Source organism: Suricata suricatta, chromosome X (genome assembly GCF_006229205.1).
Source record: "Suricata suricatta isolate VVHF042 chromosome X, meerkat_22Aug2017_6uvM2_HiC, whole genome shotgun sequence".
NCBI classification, from domain to species: domain Eukaryota; kingdom Metazoa; phylum Chordata; class Mammalia; order Carnivora; family Herpestidae; genus Suricata; species Suricata suricatta.
Genome location: NC_043717.1, coordinates 29,447,173 through 29,466,906, shown reverse-complemented (window position 1 = coordinate 29,466,906; position 19,734 = coordinate 29,447,173). Strand labels below are relative to the sequence as shown.

The 19,734-nt window shown below is 39.6% G+C and overlaps 1 protein-coding gene across 1 annotated transcript in view; it reads right to left on the bottom strand.

The window, feature by feature from the left end:
* The window catches only part of CFAP47 (cilia and flagella associated protein 47), a 493,477-nt gene extending 478,664 nt beyond the window's left edge, over positions 1 to 14,813 (bottom strand). The window contains exons 1-3 of the mRNA XM_029929640.1: positions 14,394 to 14,813; positions 10,110 to 10,261; positions 5,775 to 5,890 (exon numbers count right to left, since the gene is read on the bottom strand). Coding sequence (XP_029785500.1) covers positions 5,775 to 5,890; positions 10,110 to 10,261; positions 14,394 to 14,813 — 688 coding nt within the window. The remainder of the gene's footprint in view (positions 1 to 5,774; positions 5,891 to 10,109; positions 10,262 to 14,393) is intronic.
* Between the last annotated feature and the right edge of the window lie 4,921 nt (positions 14,814 to 19,734).

Here is a 19,734-nt window from a genome sequence, read left to right as displayed (position 1 = left end):
TTATTGACTGAATTCTCTAGAAAAACCAAATTATCTGAGTGCAGGTAAGGCTGAGCCAGTGAGATAGTTTTTATACTGTAACCACTTTGATATAATCTGGCAAAAGATTTTTAAGTATTTCAAATGTTTATTTTAGGAACAACCCCAAACTGAAAGAACATTGTTCAATCTTCTAAATATATTAAAACAGTAAGCTATACAAACACTATTGTGTCTTACATAACTTTAATACCACTAGTGATAATGAAATATTTGACTTTTATTTTTAAATTACTAATAGTAGGACATCAGCCTAAGGGAAAGGTGTCATAGAAGGATGGATGTTCAAGAAGAAATTGCTGTCATCAAATTTTCATTTATTTTTGGCCAGGACCCTGGCTGATGTTTGAAGAATGAACTAGAAGGAGATAAGGGACTTCAGAGAAATCACTTCAGTTGGTGTGATTATTAGGCAAAAGATGATGATGGCCTGCTGTAGACAAGTAGAGATGGGACAGAAAAAAAAGGATTACTGACCTAATTAGGAAGTGAAGAGACAGGATTGAGTAACTGACTAAGGGGCTAGGAGGTGGAAAAAAAAAAGAAGAGGTCGGGGATTTTGTTAAGTTTCTGAATGGCCCAGGACATGGTGGTGACATTTAAAAAAAAAAAAAAAGGTGGGGAGGAGAGAGAAAGAGAAAGAGAAGTTTTGGGGGAAAAGTGAGGAGTTAAGTGTGAGAAGACTGAAGGAAATGTAAAGTGTCTGACAGACCCCAGGAAGGACAGTGACTGAGTGCTGGCCTAGAGGGGAGTGTGTTGACTGAGGTAACATGTGGACTCAAGGCAAATCCTAAGAAACACTCACATTTAAGGAAGAAAATGGAAGCAGTAGAAAAAAAAAAATTCTAACATCAAAAGTGAACATTTATTGACCACTTAGTACATATCAGAGAGTGTACTAAGTATTTTATCAGTCACCATCCCAACTGTAGGAGGCAGGCACTATGTTTATCTCTACAATGGATGTCCAGGAAGTGTAAATTACTTGCCTGGGGCCTTTCAGCCAGTAAATGTTAAAAGCAAGATTTGGGCCCTGGAAGACCTCACTCCAGAACCTGAACCTCTATTTTATTTATTTTATTTATTTATTTTAGCCACTGAGGAATCATAAAACCAAAGTTTTGGCTTTTGTGTTTTGTGTTATTTTTCAAAGAGATACCAGTGCCCAATTGTGTGAACTGTTGCTACTTAAGTCATGTAAAATAAACACTTAGCCTTGTCCACTGAGGTGATTTAGGGGAGCACCTGGCCTGCAGGGCTACCCACAGCTGTGGCTGAGACGATGAATCCTTTGTGCAGACCCGTGTGTTTTTTGAACCTGAGTTGCTTTACCTTCTCTAGAGAAGCAGTGTAGGCATTGGGTGATTAAGTATACATGGTTATCTTGCCTTTATTCTTCCAAAATACTTTTAGAAACTATGAAGTAGATTTTGGGGTAAAAGTGTTTGTAAGATCAAGCCAGAGCAAATGATCTGTAGTTTTATAGGATGCTCACCAAAAAAATCAAGACTCACATACCCAAGGTCATCATTATTTCTAAGCATACTCAGGCTATACCAGTCTCCATGTCTCCAAATGCCTATTTTGAAGACTCTTCAGAATGCTCACAGGGGATTAAGCAGGTTACTTTAAAGTTCAATCACCTTTCATTGAAAGCCTAACATTTTACTTTTATTTTTATTTTACTTATTTATTCATTTATTTTTGAGACAGACAGCACAATCAAGTGAGTGAGGGGCAGAGAGAGAGAATCCCATGAGGTGCAGAGATAGAGGGAGAGAGAGAGGGAAAGACAGTGTAGAGCCCAGAGTGGGACTCGAGCTCACGTAAAGCAGAGCTTGAACTCACAAACCATGAGATCGTGACATGAACCAAAGTCAGATGCTTAAATGACTGAGCCACCCAGTCGCCTCCTTTTTTTTTATGTAATATACTGATCAAATTATGATTAAAAAATTTTTTTATTCAAGTACAGGTGACATACAATTAATTCTTTACTCATACTCTGAGATCACTTAACCACATCAATTACACAAAGGTTTATTGAATGTGTGTGATATATCCAGCATTGTATCCTGCAAGAAACTTATACTGAGATTCCATGACATCAGTTTCCAAGAAAACAAACAATATGCATTGAGAATAAGTAGTGGGAGTTTCTCTGAGTATCCCAAGCACCAGTCCTGGACTTTGTCCAATTTTGCAAATTTTCTGGTTCAGAGATGATGGTAGGTTTTCCTAGACAGTAACGTAGAGTAGAGAGCTGATGCTGATGATCAGGGAAACGGAAAGAGTGGGCATTAAGACGAACAGAAAGGTCATATATCTGGGGCAATATAACCCAAGTAAACCTAAAGGTTGAGGAGTTCTAAGACAGCTTTTCAAACACACAAGTGGTGTGGGAAGATCACAGTAGAGACTTTAAAGACTGTTGTACATGATAACATGGGAATAGAAAATACGTACTGTCAAATATTCAAGCTTACTGAAAGGGAGAGGGAAATGATTACAATTCCACACATGCTTTTTCAATGATGCTCTTTAAAAGATAAAAACTGAGAAACAAAATCATAGAACAGAACATGGAGTTCATCAGCTCACAAAGTACTAACAGTAGAGACTGATCTTAAGGACCCAGCCACATCTTCAAAATGAAGAGACATGCACTACTTTGCATCATCAGGAGTAAACTTAGCAAATATTCTTACAGACGGCCAGAAGACAAAATGTATTCAACAATATTTGGCTAAATCCATGGGTAATTATCCCATAATGGGCTATTAAAATAAAAAATCATGAAGTTGTTACATGGATCAACTAATAAAACCAGTGTCACTACCAGAGAGAGAAAACAAAGCTATACATACCATGAATCTGATGAGTGTGGCTTTTTAATGTCCTCTTAAGTATGCATATAAATGTATAAACATTTGATCTTTGACTCAAACTATAAAATATTTGTCACATAAAATACTTTTTAAAAATTATATTAAAATCATCTTTGGTTACTAAATGTATTTCCTGCCTAAGTGTTTTTCCTCATGGAAATACACTGTTACTCTCATGAATATTTATATACTGTGCTGGTAGGTAATTAGGACTTTATGACACCTTATAGGCACCTGCTCCTATGAATATAAAACATAAAATCAATTTTCCTAATGGTGGAAAAAATATCATTCAAGTTGGAGAATGAGAAAGTCAACACTAGGAAAATGTGTTTCAATGATAATAATTTGTTTGTAAGGTAATAGTAATTAACATTTCATAGTACTCAATTATAATTTACAGAATGTAGTATTCACTACAAATACTATGCACGCACAAAATATTAATTCAATACTAAAAGCCAGTATGGATTACTTTTCTTAAAATGTCTGGGTCTAGATCCGAGGCTTAATTTTATTTATTTATTTTTTAAATTTTTTTACATTTATTTTTGAGAGACAGAGAGAGACAGAGCATGAACAGGGGAGGGGCAGAGAGAGAGGGAGAGACAGAATCTGAAGCAGACTCCAGGCTCGGAGCTAGCAGTCAGCACAGAGCCCGACGCGGGGCTCAAACCCACGAACTGTGAGATTGTGACCTGAGCTGAAGTTAGACGCTCAACCGACTGAGCCACCCAGGCGCCCTAATTTTATTTATTTTATTGAATAACACAATACAAGATATTCTTTTAAGATTTTTTTTTGTAATTTTTTTTTGAGATAGAGAGGGAAGGAGAGACAGAGCATCAGTGGGGAAGTGACAGAGAGAGAGGGAGACACAGAATCCAAAGGAGGCTCTAGGCTGTCAGCGCAAAGCCTGATGCAGGGCTCGAACTCGCAAACCCCAAGATCATGCTCTGAGCCAAAGTGGGACACCCAACCAAATGAGCCACCCAGGTGCCCTAGATATTCTTTTAAGATTAAAACCATAGGGGCGCCTGGGTGGCTCAGTTGGTTAAGCATCGGCTTGGGCTCAGGTCATGATCTCAAATTCGTGGGTGCGAGCCCCACGTCAGGCTCTGTGCTGACAGCGCAGAGCCTGGAGCCTGCTTCCAGTTCTGTGTCTCCTTCTCTCTCTGCCCCTCCCCGCTCATGCTCTGTCTCTCTCTGTCTCAAAAATAAATAAAACATTAAAAAAAATTTTTAAAGATTAAAACCATATATATTTGTTACTTATAGAGAGTTTTTATCCCTACTAAAAATGGATAGTTTGGTGATATCTTATAATAAAGAGAGGATATGATCAAAACTTTGCAGGATGTGGAATGGACGAGAGATTTTTGGAAAATAATAAAAATAAACTTCTATCAATTACATACCACTACTCTTAAAATATAACCAGAGAGTCTAAAGGACCATACAGCACACAATCACTAGCCATAAGAGATTCTATCCTTAACACTGGAGTCAGGCCACAAATGAAACTAATGTTCTACAATACCAAAGGCACCAGAAATTTAATCATTTAAAAACCAAAGCATGGAACAGTGAAACAAGTAACATCCAGTGAGGAACAATTAGCAGTTTTACTTGTTTAACCCCAGGAAGAAATCAGTAAAGTGACAAACTGCCTTTGTTAGTGTTTTTTTATTTATTTTAGGAGAGAGAGAAACAGTGCCAAGTAGAGGGGATGGGGGAGCGGGTGGGGGACACAGAGGGAGAGAAAATCCCAACCAGGGCTCGAGCTATCAGCACAGAGCCCAATGCAGGGCTTGAACTCATAAACTGTGAGATCATGAGCTGAGCAGAAACCTAGAGTCAAATGCTTAACGGACTGAACCACCCAGGCATTCCCTGCCTTTGTTTTAATAATTTTCACTGCTCGATCAAGCAGCTGCAGAGAATATCCTCACTTAATGTAACATAGGTTAGGATTTAAGATCAGTTTTATGTATTCAAGATGCAATCTCAGAGAAAAATGCCCTACCATGTGAAGCTAGTCCTCATGTCAGCCTGGCAGAAATGGAAGCCTTGCCACCCCAGATCCTGACCATCTAGTGAGGACAATGAAGGATAAGGGATTTTATACCTACTCTATACCATCAACGAATACTGGGCATGAACACACACACATACAGACACACAAGCCTTTATCGAAACTCTCAGGTCACAGTAAAAATCTCTAGAAATAATCCCATCTGGAGAAGAGAAAAGCATGTACTCTTTCAACAAAAAGTTAGTATGAGCCTTCTAGGGACCATCATGTGAATTCAAAGTTGAATACAATAGAGAAAACAAAAAACAAATAGGTATTGAGTGCGTATGATGGGTCAAGGGCCACACTACAACTGTAAATACATACATAATTAACCATAGTTCACTTTACTAACCACAGTTTATAAATGAGAAATATGAAGTTCAATGTCCTAAAAGACATTTGCCCCAGATAACGTAGCTAGTAATGCACTGTGCCCTGATTCTATCCCTGGATGGCTCGCTCTAAGGACTATGTCACTCCCATAACACCATCCTGCCTTCTGTCCTCAGGGAGAGCCCCAGTCACCTGGGAGTCAGGCTGTTAATCAGAATCGTAGGAAGACAGATTCATCTTTCCTGAATTATTATTTATTAGTCTTTTATAATAAGTAATCCTATTTAAGGGCCTTCAGTTTTGAGCTATTTCAAATGATAGACATCTTGTGTGGGGAGAAGGAATGAATAAGGGAATCCATTAATTGTACAAAATATACACTTCAAATTATACCAACTTTCTTCCAAAAGTATAATAATTTATATGAAAGTATTTACCTGGAGCTCTGCCATGATTAACGATACTAATCTCTTTACAATATACTTTGCTATTGGCAACTAATGTGCCAAAGTCAACTTCTGAGTCAATTTCCAATTGACAGGCTGGAATCAACCTAGGGGAGGAGAAAAGAGGACACCATAATTAACAATTATAACCTCATACTTAAATCCACAGGGGGACATATATAGACACTTTTATGTTCATTCCTTGTAAGACATTTGTATTTCCTTAAAAGTCTATTGATGGCATATTTGTCAGTAAAAGGAACTGTGAAATAAAGACATGAAAATAAGATAATGAGATACATTTATGCATCTAAGGACATGGTATACTCTCTCAAGTACTCACCGTGAAAGGCTACCCACATATCTCAATATTTTTGCTGCTCAAAACATTTTTAGAATCTCCACCTAAGCCCTATACATTCTTTGGCCCCTCCTCAAAAAAGGATGGAATTGATCTTAACAAAGTAAAGTAGTTTGGATGATGCCAAATCTGACAAAATAAAAGAAGGTGTTATGCTATAAAATATCATTTGGGGACGAAAACAAGATCTAAGCACAAAAAGATACAATTGATTTTTCACCTGTATCTCTAACTTAAAGGGTTCACTGTAGCATATCTATAGCATGAGTTTCATACACGTTTTCAAAATCCATTATAATCTTATATGCACATCTTATAAGGATACATATATTTTATATATGGACAATTCATAATTTATAAACAAGTATACTATCCTGTTTGATACTAAAAACTTCATTAAAAGGAAATAATTATTATTATGACTCCTATGTTACAGATGAAAAGCCAAACACTTCAAAAGCCTCAATGATTTATCTGAGAAATTATTTGTATATAACACTGGTGAACTTAGCCTTGATTCTGTTAGATTTGAAGTGCATTATTCTCATGAACCTAACAACGATAACAGTGCCAACACACATACCATGGAAGACACAACATGACAAAATTTTAGAAATGGAAGACAGATTACTGGTTTGCACAGTTTAGGAATTATAGGTGTGAAACAGAAGGGAGGTGGGTATGAGTATAGAAACATAACAGGAGATAGGCACCTGATTGGCCTGGTAGATTAAGCAACTGACTCTTGATTGTGGCTCAGGTCATGATCTCACAGTTCATGGGATCAAGCCCCACGTTAAGCTCTGCTTTAACAGCACAAAGCCTGCTTGGGTTTCTCTCCTCCTCTCTCTCTGCCTCTCCCTGCCCTATCACTCTCAAAAAATAAACTTTTTTTTTTTTTTTTTAAATAACAGGAGGTGGCACAAAAACAGACACTCAGATCAATGGAACAGAACAGACTGGCAAACGTATGGCCAACTCATCTTTGACAATGCAGAAAAGAATATCCAATGGAATAAAGACAGTCTCTTCAGCAAGTGATGCTGGGAAAACTGGATAGTAAAATGCAGAAAAATGAACCTGGACCACTTTCTTACACCATACACAAAAATAAACTCAAAATGGATCAAAGACCTAAATGTTAGACAGGAAACCATCAAAATCCTCGAGGAGAAAGCAGGCAAAGACCTCTTTGACCTTGGCCACAGCAACTTCTTACTCAACACATCTCCAGAGGGAAGGGAAACAAAAGCAAAAATGAACTATTGGGACCTCATCAAAATAAAAAATTTCTGCACAGCGAAGGAAACAATCAACAAAACTAAAAAGCAATTGACAGAATGGGAGAAGACATTTGCAAATGACGTATCAGGTAAAGGGTTAGTATCCAAAATCTATAAAGAACTTATCAAACTCAACACCCCAAAAACAAATAATCCAGTGAAGAAATGGGCAAAAGACATGAATAGAGACTTCTCTAAAGAACACATCCAGATGGCCAACTGACACATAATAAAACCCTTAACATAACTCATCATCAGGGAAATCCAAATCAAAACCAGAATGAGATACCACCTCACACCTTTCAGAGTGGCTAACATTAACAACTCAGGCAACAACAGATGTTGGCGAGGATGTGGAGAAATAGGATCTCTTGTGCACTCCTGGTGGGAATGCAAACTGGTGCAACCACTCTGGAAAACAGTATGGAGGTTCCTCAAAAAATTAAAAATGGAACTACCCTATGACCCAGAAATTGCACCACTAGGTATTTATCCAAGGGATACAGGTGTGCTGTATTGAAGGGACACATGCACCCCAGTGTTTATAGCAGCGCTATCAACAAAGTATGGAAAGAGCCCAAATAAAGAAGTGGTATATATATATACAATGGATAATTACTCAGAAATCAAAAAGAATGAAATCTTAGCATTTGCAACTACATGGATAAACTATAGAGAATCATGATAAGCGAAATTAGAGAAAGACAAGTATAATATGACTTCATTCATATGAGGACTTTACGATACACAAATGATGAACCTAAGGGGAAGGAAGCAAAAATAATACAAAAACAGGGAGTGGGACAAAAACAGAAGAGCCTCTTAAATATGGAGAACAAACAGAGGGTTACTGGAGGGGTTGTGGGAGTGGGAATGGGCTTAATGGGTAAGGGGCACTCAGGATCTACTCCTAAAATCACTGTTGCACTACATGCCAACTAACCTAGATGTAAATTTTAAAAATAAGTTTTAAAAAATTAAATAAAATAAAAAGTAGGGGCACCTGGGTGGCTCAGTCAGTTAAGCGTCCAACTTCAGCTCAGGTCATGATCTCCCTGTTTGGGAGTTGGAGCCCCACATCGGGCTCTGTGCTGACAGCTCAGAGCCTGGAGCCTGTCTTCAGATTCTATGTCTCCCTCTCTCTCTGATTCTCCCCTGCTTGCACTGTCTCTCTCTGTCTCTCAACAATAAGTAAAAAACATAAAAAATTAAAAAAAATAAAAAGTAACAGGAGAAATCCTTGTATTACAATTGCTGAATATCTTGACTATGGTGGTGGACATAAAATTCTATACAGGTAACAGAATTGTATAGACCCTAAACACCTAACACACACACATGCCCATCATCCTTCAGCCCTTTCCATCATACATTAAGGGAGCAGTCTTTTCCTTATGTTGCAACTATGATTAGCAGCCAAACTCGGATGAGAGCTGACATGATGGGGACAAGACAAAATTCTTGTTTTCAAAGATAGAAGCGTCTTCAACTCTTTTCTTCATATATAGTAAAAGCAAGCAAATTTCAGTGCAACTCACAATTACATCAACGTGCAGAATGGACTAAAAATGGCCTTACTTAAAATAAATTATAAAATGTAAACTAAGTATTTTTAATAGACTAATAGCTTATTCCTTTCCTGACATATGTCAACTGATTTCTATAAGGAATGCGATGCTCGGCTAAATCAGAACTTCTCAACAACGTAGAGAACCAAAATAACTGCAGATCTAAATTTGGCTTATGAAAAAAAAAAACACACAAGGGAACTTACAAAGAGACATATCTAATACCAATAGTAATATTCCAATGTTAATTCTACTGGTGGTCGACAAATAGGGACAAAAGAATAATACCTATGGAATCACATTTAGCTAAGGAAAAGAAGGATCCACACATGCATGTATATGAATTAAAAAATACTTTAAGGGGCACTTGGGTGGCTCAGTTGATTGAACGTCTGACTTCGGCCCAGGTCATGATCTCACAGTTCGTGGGTTAGAGCCCCACGTCGGGCTCTGTTCTGACAGCTCAGAGCCTGAAGCCTGATTCAGAATCTGTGTCTCCCTCCCTCCCTCCCCCTCTCTTTCTCTCTCTCTGCCCTTCCTATGTTCACGCTCTGTCTCTCTCTCAAAAATGAACAAACATTTTAAAAAATTTAAGTTGATTCTTAAATACAGAGAAAAAACTGAGGGTTGCTAGAGGGGTGTTGGGTAGGGGTCTGGGCTAAATGGGCAACGGCATTAAGGAGGAGACTTGGGATGAGCCCTGGGAGGAGCACTGGGGGCTGTATGTGAGTGATGAATCACTAAATTCTAGTCCTGAAATCATTAGTACACTAAGTAAATTTAAAAAAATAAGAATAAAATAAATATTTTTTTTTAATTGTACTGTCAAAAGGTACAAAAAAACACAGTAGAAATAAAATAGGATGTAAATCAAGGGGGAAAAGGGAATACATGCAGTCATTGAATGTTTTTATTGTAACTAAAAATACCAGAAAACTAGCCTTCCATTTGTTTTGAACACCAGTTTGCTAAAAGTCTCACCATTAAGTTCAGCTATAAGGATACTATAGACACAACAAGCAATCTTACCATAGAAAATACATTTATTACTTTGACCCTTATTTTTAGGTGAAGAATGCTGAAAATGTCAGCATGAAATATGGAGAATACATACCCAACTAGAGGGACCTCTATTGTTTTATTTCCTATTGAAATAAACAGTTGATCAGAAGTGTCTTCATCCTTATCAGGATGGTATTCCACCATAGCTGTCATCTGAAGTCCAGAAGCAAGCGCTTTATCCAGATTGGTCAAAATCAGTTTAAACTTCAGTGGGAGGGAAAAAAAATCAAATTATACATCTTAACTCCTAATAAGGAAATAATGTGAGCTATGGTAGCTAGAAGTATACATTATTTCAAGAACTACATCAAGACATAGGCAATATTCCTTCCCTGAAGTCAAAGACTTAATGACCGTGTGTGTGTGTGTGTGTGTGTGTGTGTGTATCAGATTCTAGATCCTCCAGATATGCTTTTTTTTAATGTTTATTTTTGAGAGAGCTAGGGCACTAGCAGGGGAGGGGCAGAGGGAGGGAGACACACAATCCAAAGCAGGCTCCAGTCTCGAACCCACGAACCATGAGATCATGACCTGAGCCAAAGTCAGATGCTCAACCTACTGAGCCACCCAGGTGCCCCTCCAGGTATGCTTTTAACACTGCATGGACTAAAACCCACAATGCAGTCAGTTGAGAAACATGTAAATGATCATAGGCTCCTTTACAAGTATGAGGTACTTCAGTACAGAACAAAGGGAGAGCAATCTAATAAAAATGTTGCTCAATCATATATATACTTATACACATACATTTAGCATTTTATACACTTTTTGCATGGGGACTTAGAATTCATAACTTGGAGAAAATATAAAAAAGGAATAAAATGAAGGAGGTGGAAAAACACTGATTCTTATAAAACATTTACGAGACTGAAGGACAAATATGAAGGGAGAGAAAGAAGGAGAGAACCTACTCCTTGGTGTGTGTTGAGCACCCACAACAGGTCAAGAATTCTACATCTCTTGTCTCACGTGAGACACTTCTACAGTCCTATATGGCTGATATTAAGGCTCCTAGAATACAGATGAGGAAACTGGGACTTGTAGAGCATAATTAATGTCTAAGTTCACTCTGACAGTGAGAATTCAAACCACACATCTATCAGACTCTGAAACATAAGCTCTTTCTCCATAATTGCAAAGAGTCCCTCTCCTGCGTATATAATCTCCTTAAGGAAGCAGATTAGACACTCCTAGAAAGTTAAATACCGCAAACCAAGTACTAATTGTCTTCTGAGTAATGGAGACATAGGTATCACAAAAGTCCATGAGAAAGCATGATTACCATTGGGCTAGAAAGGAGCATACTTGGACTAGGCTTAGAGAATGGACATAAAAGGTGGAGAACAAGTAAGGTGCTCCCTATGGGGCAGAAATATCTCAGACACAGGCAGAGAAAAGGATAAGCAAAATAGTCCTGCAACCAATAAGCTAGACTCCCTGAGCAAAGAGCTCAATCTGTAACGATGGAGGTCATGTTGAAATTAATTATTCAGGGCTTCTCCTGCCAGGCTGAGTCTAAGCAATACTTTCCAGCAAGGAAGGGCACAGAGCAGTGATTTGCTGATACCCACGGTAAGGTTCATACTTCCAGCAAGCTTCTGATACCTCAAAACTATCACAGTTCAACTCCCAATCCCCTTGCAGTTACAGAACAATAAGCAAACAAGGGACAGATTTTTCCCTGTGTAAGCCCGTGGATGTTAGAAGTGCAAGTATCAGGTGTGACTATCTTCCTTTAAAGAAGCTATATCTTGGAGGAAAAAAAAACCATGGGTTCAGTAGCATGTGCTTTTGGTCAAACTACAAGTTGCTGAGCCCTCTGAGTGGTACACAAAGGTGTAAGGCACCACCCCTACTCAGGAGCTGATGGATGGACCACTGAGGTAAAACTAACATTTACTAGGAGGCATCAGGACACAAGTCTAAACTACAAACAGGGAAGAAATACTTTGGAGATAATATGATAAGACTGACAGAGAAAAAGAGAGCTCACTTTGACCCTTAAAGATGGGTGGGATTTGGAAACAGGTGATTACTGCAGGAGGTGGGAATGAAAACACAGGCCAAAAGAAAAGGGAGTCTGAGCCATGGAGGTAAAAGGGAACAACTACAAGACTGGCCTGACTGATCCAGAAGCCAGTTAGCAAAACACTAAAGATAAGGACTGTGTCTTCTTCATTTTCTACCAGCAGCTACGGTAGAGGGCATGCAGCGCTGCATATGGTTCATAATAGGTCAACACAAAGATTATGCAGCCTCTTGAGCCAGGGTTGAAAACAAGGACTACTGTATGTTAGAAGCATCATTTTGGAAATAATTATCAATGGCAATGATGACAATCCTCTTTATACAGCACTTTGTTTTTATTTTTTTCTCCAAGACCGTTAATACATTTTTTGCTAATCTTTTTCCTAATTCCCTTTATGTCTATGAAGGATCAGGAGTGTATAGCATGGTCTTGCAACAAAGGGAAGTTCACACTGATACTGGGTTCACAGCTTTGGCCTCTAACTGGTAAGCTTACCTGGCCATTCTCTCGTCAGTGTCAAGACTTGTGGTCTAAATAGTTTTCCTTCTTAACTCTTGATACAAACCAAAATGAATTACATCATTTTTCTCCTGACTGCACAAGAACCACTCATGTAAGTGTCACCTGGACATCCATAAAATAGTGTTTTATCTGGGATTTACTGCTAGCCTGAGTTTTAGAAGAAAGTATTTTCAGATATACATTCAATTGTTCAATAATGTATAATGTATAATGTATATAATGATATGTGTATATAATGATAATGTATATAATGATAAACTTTTTTCCCTAGTTTTACAGTATCTGGAGTGATCGGGTCATTCTTTTATTTAAAAAAGTTAATAGCCTCTCATGATATTACAAAATACTTATTACTATTGTTAAAACATGCAAATACACAAATGAACAAAGCATGATTCCATTTCTATAAAACTCAAAAATGAGCAAAACTAATGTGTGGTGTTAGAAATCAGTACAGTGGTCACCTCCATGGGGTGATTACTCCAGGTACTAAAGGGAACCTTCTAGAATGCTAGAAATAGAAATTATATGATTTGACCCAAACGGTGGCTATGTGGGTAAACACATAAATATTCATCAAGCTTTACTTTTGAGATTTGTGCACTTTCGTGTAGGTAAATAGTGTCATTTTTTAAGTGTAAAAAGTAGAACATGAAAGTCCTTTATCCCATTACCCTTCTACTTGCTACTGTACATTTTTCTTTGTATATACAAATAAACGTAATTTTAATAAAAAAAAGATCATAGATTATGTTTCCATTTCTGTACCTAGAAATCCAGCTGCATTCAATACTATTTATCGTTAGGAATGTCCCACAAAAATAGTTTATCACTTACATATCAAAAGTTCTTACCACCTTTCCTATATCAAAAGTCTCCCTGACAACAGGTGATCACAGCAAACTAATATTCATCCACTCACACCCATGATCTAAAATAACAGTGAGATTGAGATAGAATTCTGTCAACTTTTGGGGCGCCTGGAAGGTTCAGTTGGTTAAGCATTCGACTTCAGCTCAGGTCATAATCTGCAGTTAGCAAGTTCCAGCCCCCATACTGGGCTCTGTGCTGACAGCTCAGAGCCTGGAGCCTGCTTCAGATTCTATGTCTCCCTCTCTCTCTTCCTCGTTAGCAATCTCCCTCAAAAATAATAAACATTAAAAAAAATTTTTAATCAAATAAAAATTCTGTCAACTTTTAAGTCAGAAGATGGGGACAGCCTCTCTAAACATGATACTGATGACCTTTACTGACTCCTCCATTTTCTAAGGGTTGTGTTCATCTTACATTCCTCACACCCACAGCATGTTATACAGCTCGTGCTCAACAAATGTTTATTAGAATATAAAATAATACACCTTTCCACTATCCTACAGTATCAAGAGTAATCAGGCCCTTTACGATTCAAAGGGTAGTTTACATAGAGAATTGTATTGATGTAATTCTACAGCATATAAGCATAAACTGTGGGGTTAGGAGACAGATAATCGAACCACCTTTCCCTTCTTTCCAAACCCAGGATGAAGTTGGGAGGTTTCTAGATCAACCTTTCCCCACTGTGTCTCCCTAACCCAAGCAAAAAGTAAAGACAAACAAACAAAAAAACGGCGAGCACGTGTGGACCCTCAGAGACTTAAATCGCTGCTCGGTGGGAAGCTCAACCCTGCCCCCACTCCCACTTAAGCTGGCGTCTACTCTCCGGGACAAAGCAGGCTCCCAGGTGGGGAGGCGTTCAGAGCCCTTACGCTCCGGAGGTCCTGCTCCAGCAACCCCCGAGGGTGTTACCTGTGGCTTGAGGGGTTCCTGAAAATGGATTTTCTGGTTGCAACGGCCAAGATTGTGTACAGTAACCGGGAGGCGGTACACCCTCCCGGGCAGCGTGTCCAGAAACTTCACCTCCGAAGGGGTCACTCGCAGCTGCACCTCCCTCTCCCCGTCCAGAGGGACGAGAGAGCCCCTCTTTGGGGTCTCCCCGTCCCGAGGGACGAGAGAGCCCCTCTTTGGGGTCTCCCCGTCCCGAGGGACGAGAGAGCCCCTCTTTGGCGTCTCCCCGTCCCGAGGGACGAGAGAGCCCCTCTTTGGCGTCTCCCCGTCCCGAGGGACGAGAGAGCCCCTCTTTGGGGTCTCCCCGTCCCGAGGGACGAGAGAGCCCCTCTTTGGGGTCTCCCCGTCTGGGGGGACGCGAGAGCCCCTCTCATTCTCCATGGCGGCCGACTAAAAAGCCTGCAAACGGTAGCCGACGAGATTTACAAAGGGGCGGCGTGGACGCCGTCGCTAGGCAACCGACAATCGCCGCGCGCTCGCCTCAAGCTCCACCCTCACTGGCGCAGCCCAAACTTTGTTGTGTAGGCTTCTGGAATAGAGGACGCGGGCAGGTAGGGAAAGAACCCAGGGATCGCAGGTGTCACCAGAGAAGCTGGAAAACGTTCTATGACAGCCCAAATCCCAGAGGCATTTCAGTTCGTTCTGGCCTGGCAGGATTCTAAATGGCATGGCTAAGTGGCCTGGGCATTTTCCTGGACCTTTCTTAAGACTAAGCTTAAATAGCAAAGGAAGTGATGAGTCCGCTGAGTCAATTAAAGCAGCAAAACAAATAGTTAACTGAGGAATTCAGTGGAAGCCGGGTCAGGACCCTTTAGCGGCCCTGCTGGCTGGCCTTAAGGCAATCGTTTCTAAAAATGTAGTAGCAAGCCTCTGGGTCTTTTGTTAAAATGCAGATTCTGTTTCAGTAGATCTGGGGCGGGTACTAAGATTCAGTAGTTGTAGCAAGGTCCCAGGTGATTCCAATGCTACAGGTCCAGGGACCACACACTGAGTTTTGTTAATTACAACAGGTGTTAAGTTTCTACATTTGTGAAACCAAGGGGCTGCTCAGAAGGTTGAGATCAAACCTCTTATCTAGTTAAATGAGCACCCTTCCAACAGTCCTAGATTCACACTGCCCAGTCCTTACTTTCTCTTCATCCTTTATGTGCTGTGATGGTCTTAGGGTTTCAAAACATAGTAAGTGAGTGGTATATCCCCGCCTTAAATCTGCTTCTTATCATCACTTTACAACAAGCTGTTTCCTATGCACCTTTATTAATTTGGAGTCAAGCTCTGCAGATATATCCATATACTGTGTAATTAAATATATAATACATTTAGTGGCTCCTGGGTGGCTCAGTCAGATAAGCATCCAACTTCGGCTCAGATCATGATCTCCTGGTTTGTGGGTTGCAGCCCCACCTCAGGCTCTCTGCTGACAGCTCAGGGCCTGGAGCCTGCTTCCGATTCTGTGTCTCCCTCTCTGTCTGCCCCTTCCTCTCTCTCCTCTCTCTCCTCTCTCTCTCTCTCTCTCTCTCTCTCTCTCTCTCTCTCTCTCTCTCAAACATAAATTTAAAAAACACTTATGTTTATAAAGATATATAGAGTTATGTAAATACACCTATATACTCACATTACATATATATTTGCTAATTTTCATTTCCTCCTTGCCACTGCATATAATTTTCACTCTGAGAGGACTGGCCTTTCCATCTGCTGGCCAAAGAGTTATTGATCCTTCAAAACCACTGTTTTTCCTTTCTCATTCAACTGTTTCAGTCCCTTAAACAGGTCTCAATGTAAATATGGAAAAATTCTACCAGGGATCATTCTCCTTACTTCCCCGCTGTTATCCTTTCCTTGGTATTCAGAAACTACCCACCATTGGAGTTTCCACTAAGTATGAAGTAACACTCCTGAATTCTAGTTCACATGGCAAAATGTAAAGTCAAAGTCAATAGATAGCAATTACATTTTCCTCTTAAATTCAGAGTAGAAGAATGGCGACTCTGCTGTGGATATTTAGCAAATCTCTCCATAACCTACAAGTCTCCACAAAGTATAGTTCATCATTAATTATAGTGAGGTTTATTTGTCTTATTGGTACTGTGGGACTCTTGTAAAACACTTATGGGGAAGGGTTTGAAAGTTTTGGGGGGGTGGGACACATCCAACTTCAGCTAAGGTCATGATCTCACAGTTTGTGGGTTCAAGCCCCACGTCAGACTCTGTGGCTGACAGCTCAGAACCTGGAGCCTGTCTTTGGAGTCTGTGTCTCCCTCTTTCTCTGACCCTCCCCTGCTCACGTTATCATGCTCGCTCTCTCTCTCTCTCTCTCTCTCTCAAAAATAAATAAAACATGTAAAAAAATTTTTTTAAAGAAAGGTGTTTTTTTTTTGAAAAAAGAGTCTGGGGCGCATGGGTTGCTCAGTGGGTTGAGCTTCCCACTTTGGCGCAGGTCATGATCTCACAGTTAATGAGTTCAGGTCCCGTGTGGGGCTCTGTGCTGACAGCGCAGAGTGTGGATCCTGCTTCAGATTCTGTGTCTCCCTCTTTCTCTGCCCCTCCCCTGCTTGCTCTCTCTCTCTCAAAAATAAACATTTAAAAAATTTAAAAAAAGAAAAGAGAAGAGAGTCTGAATGCAGCCCAGGAAAATCTATTATAGTGCTTAGAGTAGTGACTTAGAAACAAGAGCTATTGAGGTGGCTCAGTTAAGCATCTGACTCTTGACCTCAGCTCATTCATTGATCTCACAGTACATGAAATCAAGCTCAGAGTTGGGCTCTGTGCTGACAACATGGAGCCTGCTTGGGATTCTCCCACCCTCTCTATCTATCTCTGCCCCTCCCAACTCATGTTGGCTTGCTGCCTTTCTCCCTCCCTCCCTCTCTCTCTCTCTCTCTCTCTCTCAATATATTCTTAAAAAACAGAAAAAAGTATTGAAAGAAAATAAACAGAAATACTCTGAACACAGGAGTATTAAAAGTGTAGTAATTGATGTGTTTCAAAAATAATTTGAAAGTGGGTAGTATATAATGAAATTCACATAAGTTATATAAGATTAAAATTTCATCCAGATGATGAAAAGCCACGCCAATGAAAATAAAGTGCTGACACTAATGCCCAATAGAGTGGAACGGCATGACTTGGATGGCCCTAATAAGGACCAAGAATTCTTGTCCGCTTCAAGGTGTACCCAGCTAGACTAAGAATCAAATTGACAAGAGACAAATGAACAGAAGAAAATCAAACTGAAAGCATACATACGGGGAACCCACCCATACATGGGAATTCCAAAGACAGTCAGGTAAAATGAAGTGTATATATCATCCTGAACTGAGTTATTCTGAATTCTCTCTTTGAAGAGAAGGAATGCACCTCACTTTGTGGTAAGTAGAGCAGATGTTTCTCCTGCCATACAGATAGATCACCCAGATAAAATTTATCTATGCTCATAACCATTATTCTGGAGGAAAACCTTCAACTTAGATTCCTCTGTGTAGCTAAATTAGGGGGGGGGGGCAAAAATTTCTCTTGAGCGCCTAAGGTCTCAGTTACCTTCAGCCCAGAATAATGTTCAGGCCAAAGTGGCCATCATGGGGCGGCCTGCCCTCAGACCCTACAGTTCCTTATTCCGAAACTTACCTGAACGTTCACACGTTAATTAAGTTGGTAGGTTGTTTCATCTCACTGAACCGTCTCTTAGTCCTGAAAATAAGTCAATTTGATAACTCTTACTTCCGGAAACAGTGATGCAGGTATCTTCTCAAAGGTAGGCCTATGGTTCCAGTCATCTGGTTTTAAATAAGATGTGCTTCTGTGGGAATGAAACAAAAATACTGGTTACTAATCAGATCAAATGCTAAGCCAGTTTCTGGGTTCTGAGGATAGCAAGTTGAGAAGATGTCTAGATGTCAGACTCAAAGCATCTTTAGCTACAGTGAGAACAGGTACTAGAAATCTCACAGATCTTCCTGGTTTGTAGTTCAAATGTCTCTGGTGATCTCTGAATGGGCCTCTGAGCAATATGCATTAAGATTGTCTATATATGAGCTATTGTGGCAATTTCTCTGAAGTTTATTTCAAGTCATTGATATTTAGTTTTCAGGGCTTCAGGAAAAAAGGCGGTTTTAGTTCTCAAATGATTCTAAGTCAGAAAAATGGGAACAAAATCAAAATGTTAGTTTGGAGAGTTCTGGCCAAGCACAGGAGGACACTAGAAGAAATCAGGATCTAGTCCACTTTATAATGAATAGTATTATAATCGAATATCCCCTACAAAGGTATATTACTGAAACATATTTTCTGCCTACAAATCACCCTCATTTTTACCAAAGCTAGCCAAATTAACATTGCTTGCAAGATAAGGCTAATGTCAAAAAAAAAAAAAAATGTGGCCTGATTATTTACGTAAGTCCAGTAGGAACAGTGGTTCACCATATAGGCTTTTTAAAACCTTCTTTGCTGGAACTTTTCATAAGGAATCTTTAGAGTGAGCTTTTAAAAGTTTCTCAAGGCCAAAAGCCAAGCTAAATATTTGCCATCAGACTTCACTTGCAATACCTGTGGATTTGGGTAGATTCCTCTCTTTTGGAAGTTCCCCAAAGTATCCTGAGGAAGTGCACCTGCCAGGAAGTGACCTTCTTTACTCACCAGGTAAGGCTGCTGGGAATTTTGTAAACAAGGTATCAGGCTGAGATTTCCAAGGGGCTTCATTGACATCATAAAGTCAAGAAGCTGCCTGGTCATATATGAGTCTGTCCATGTGTTTCTTAGCTAAGACATTTGAGTCAAAGCCTTGGTGAAATAACCAGTGTTTTCAATTGTTCCCTGTTTAAGGAAAAAGGATTCTTGGGATGCCTGGGTGGTTCAGTGGGTTGAGCATCCGACTCTTGGTTTTGGCTCAGGTCATGATCTCACAGTTTTAGGGTTCGAGCCCTGCACCAGGCTCTGTAGTTGGCAGTGTAGAGCCTGCTGGGAGTCTCTCTCTCTCTCTCTCTCTCTCTCTCTCTCTCTCTCTCTCTCTCTTTCTCTCTCTCCTCTCTCTGTCTCTCTCTTTTTCTCTCTCTCCTCTCTCTCTCTCTGTCCCACCCCTTTCACACTGACTCTGTCTCTCTCAAAATAAACAAACTTTAAAAATATATTTTTAATGAAATAAATATATGTCAAAATATATTTTAATAAAATAAAATAAATACGTTCCTTATTGAACTTACACAAATAAATATATTGCCATAAAAATATAAGAATACTCACTGAGAGTTTCTGAATTCAGGAGGGCTCAGGTAGGGAGAAAAGATAAATGTTTCAGTTTGTTCAC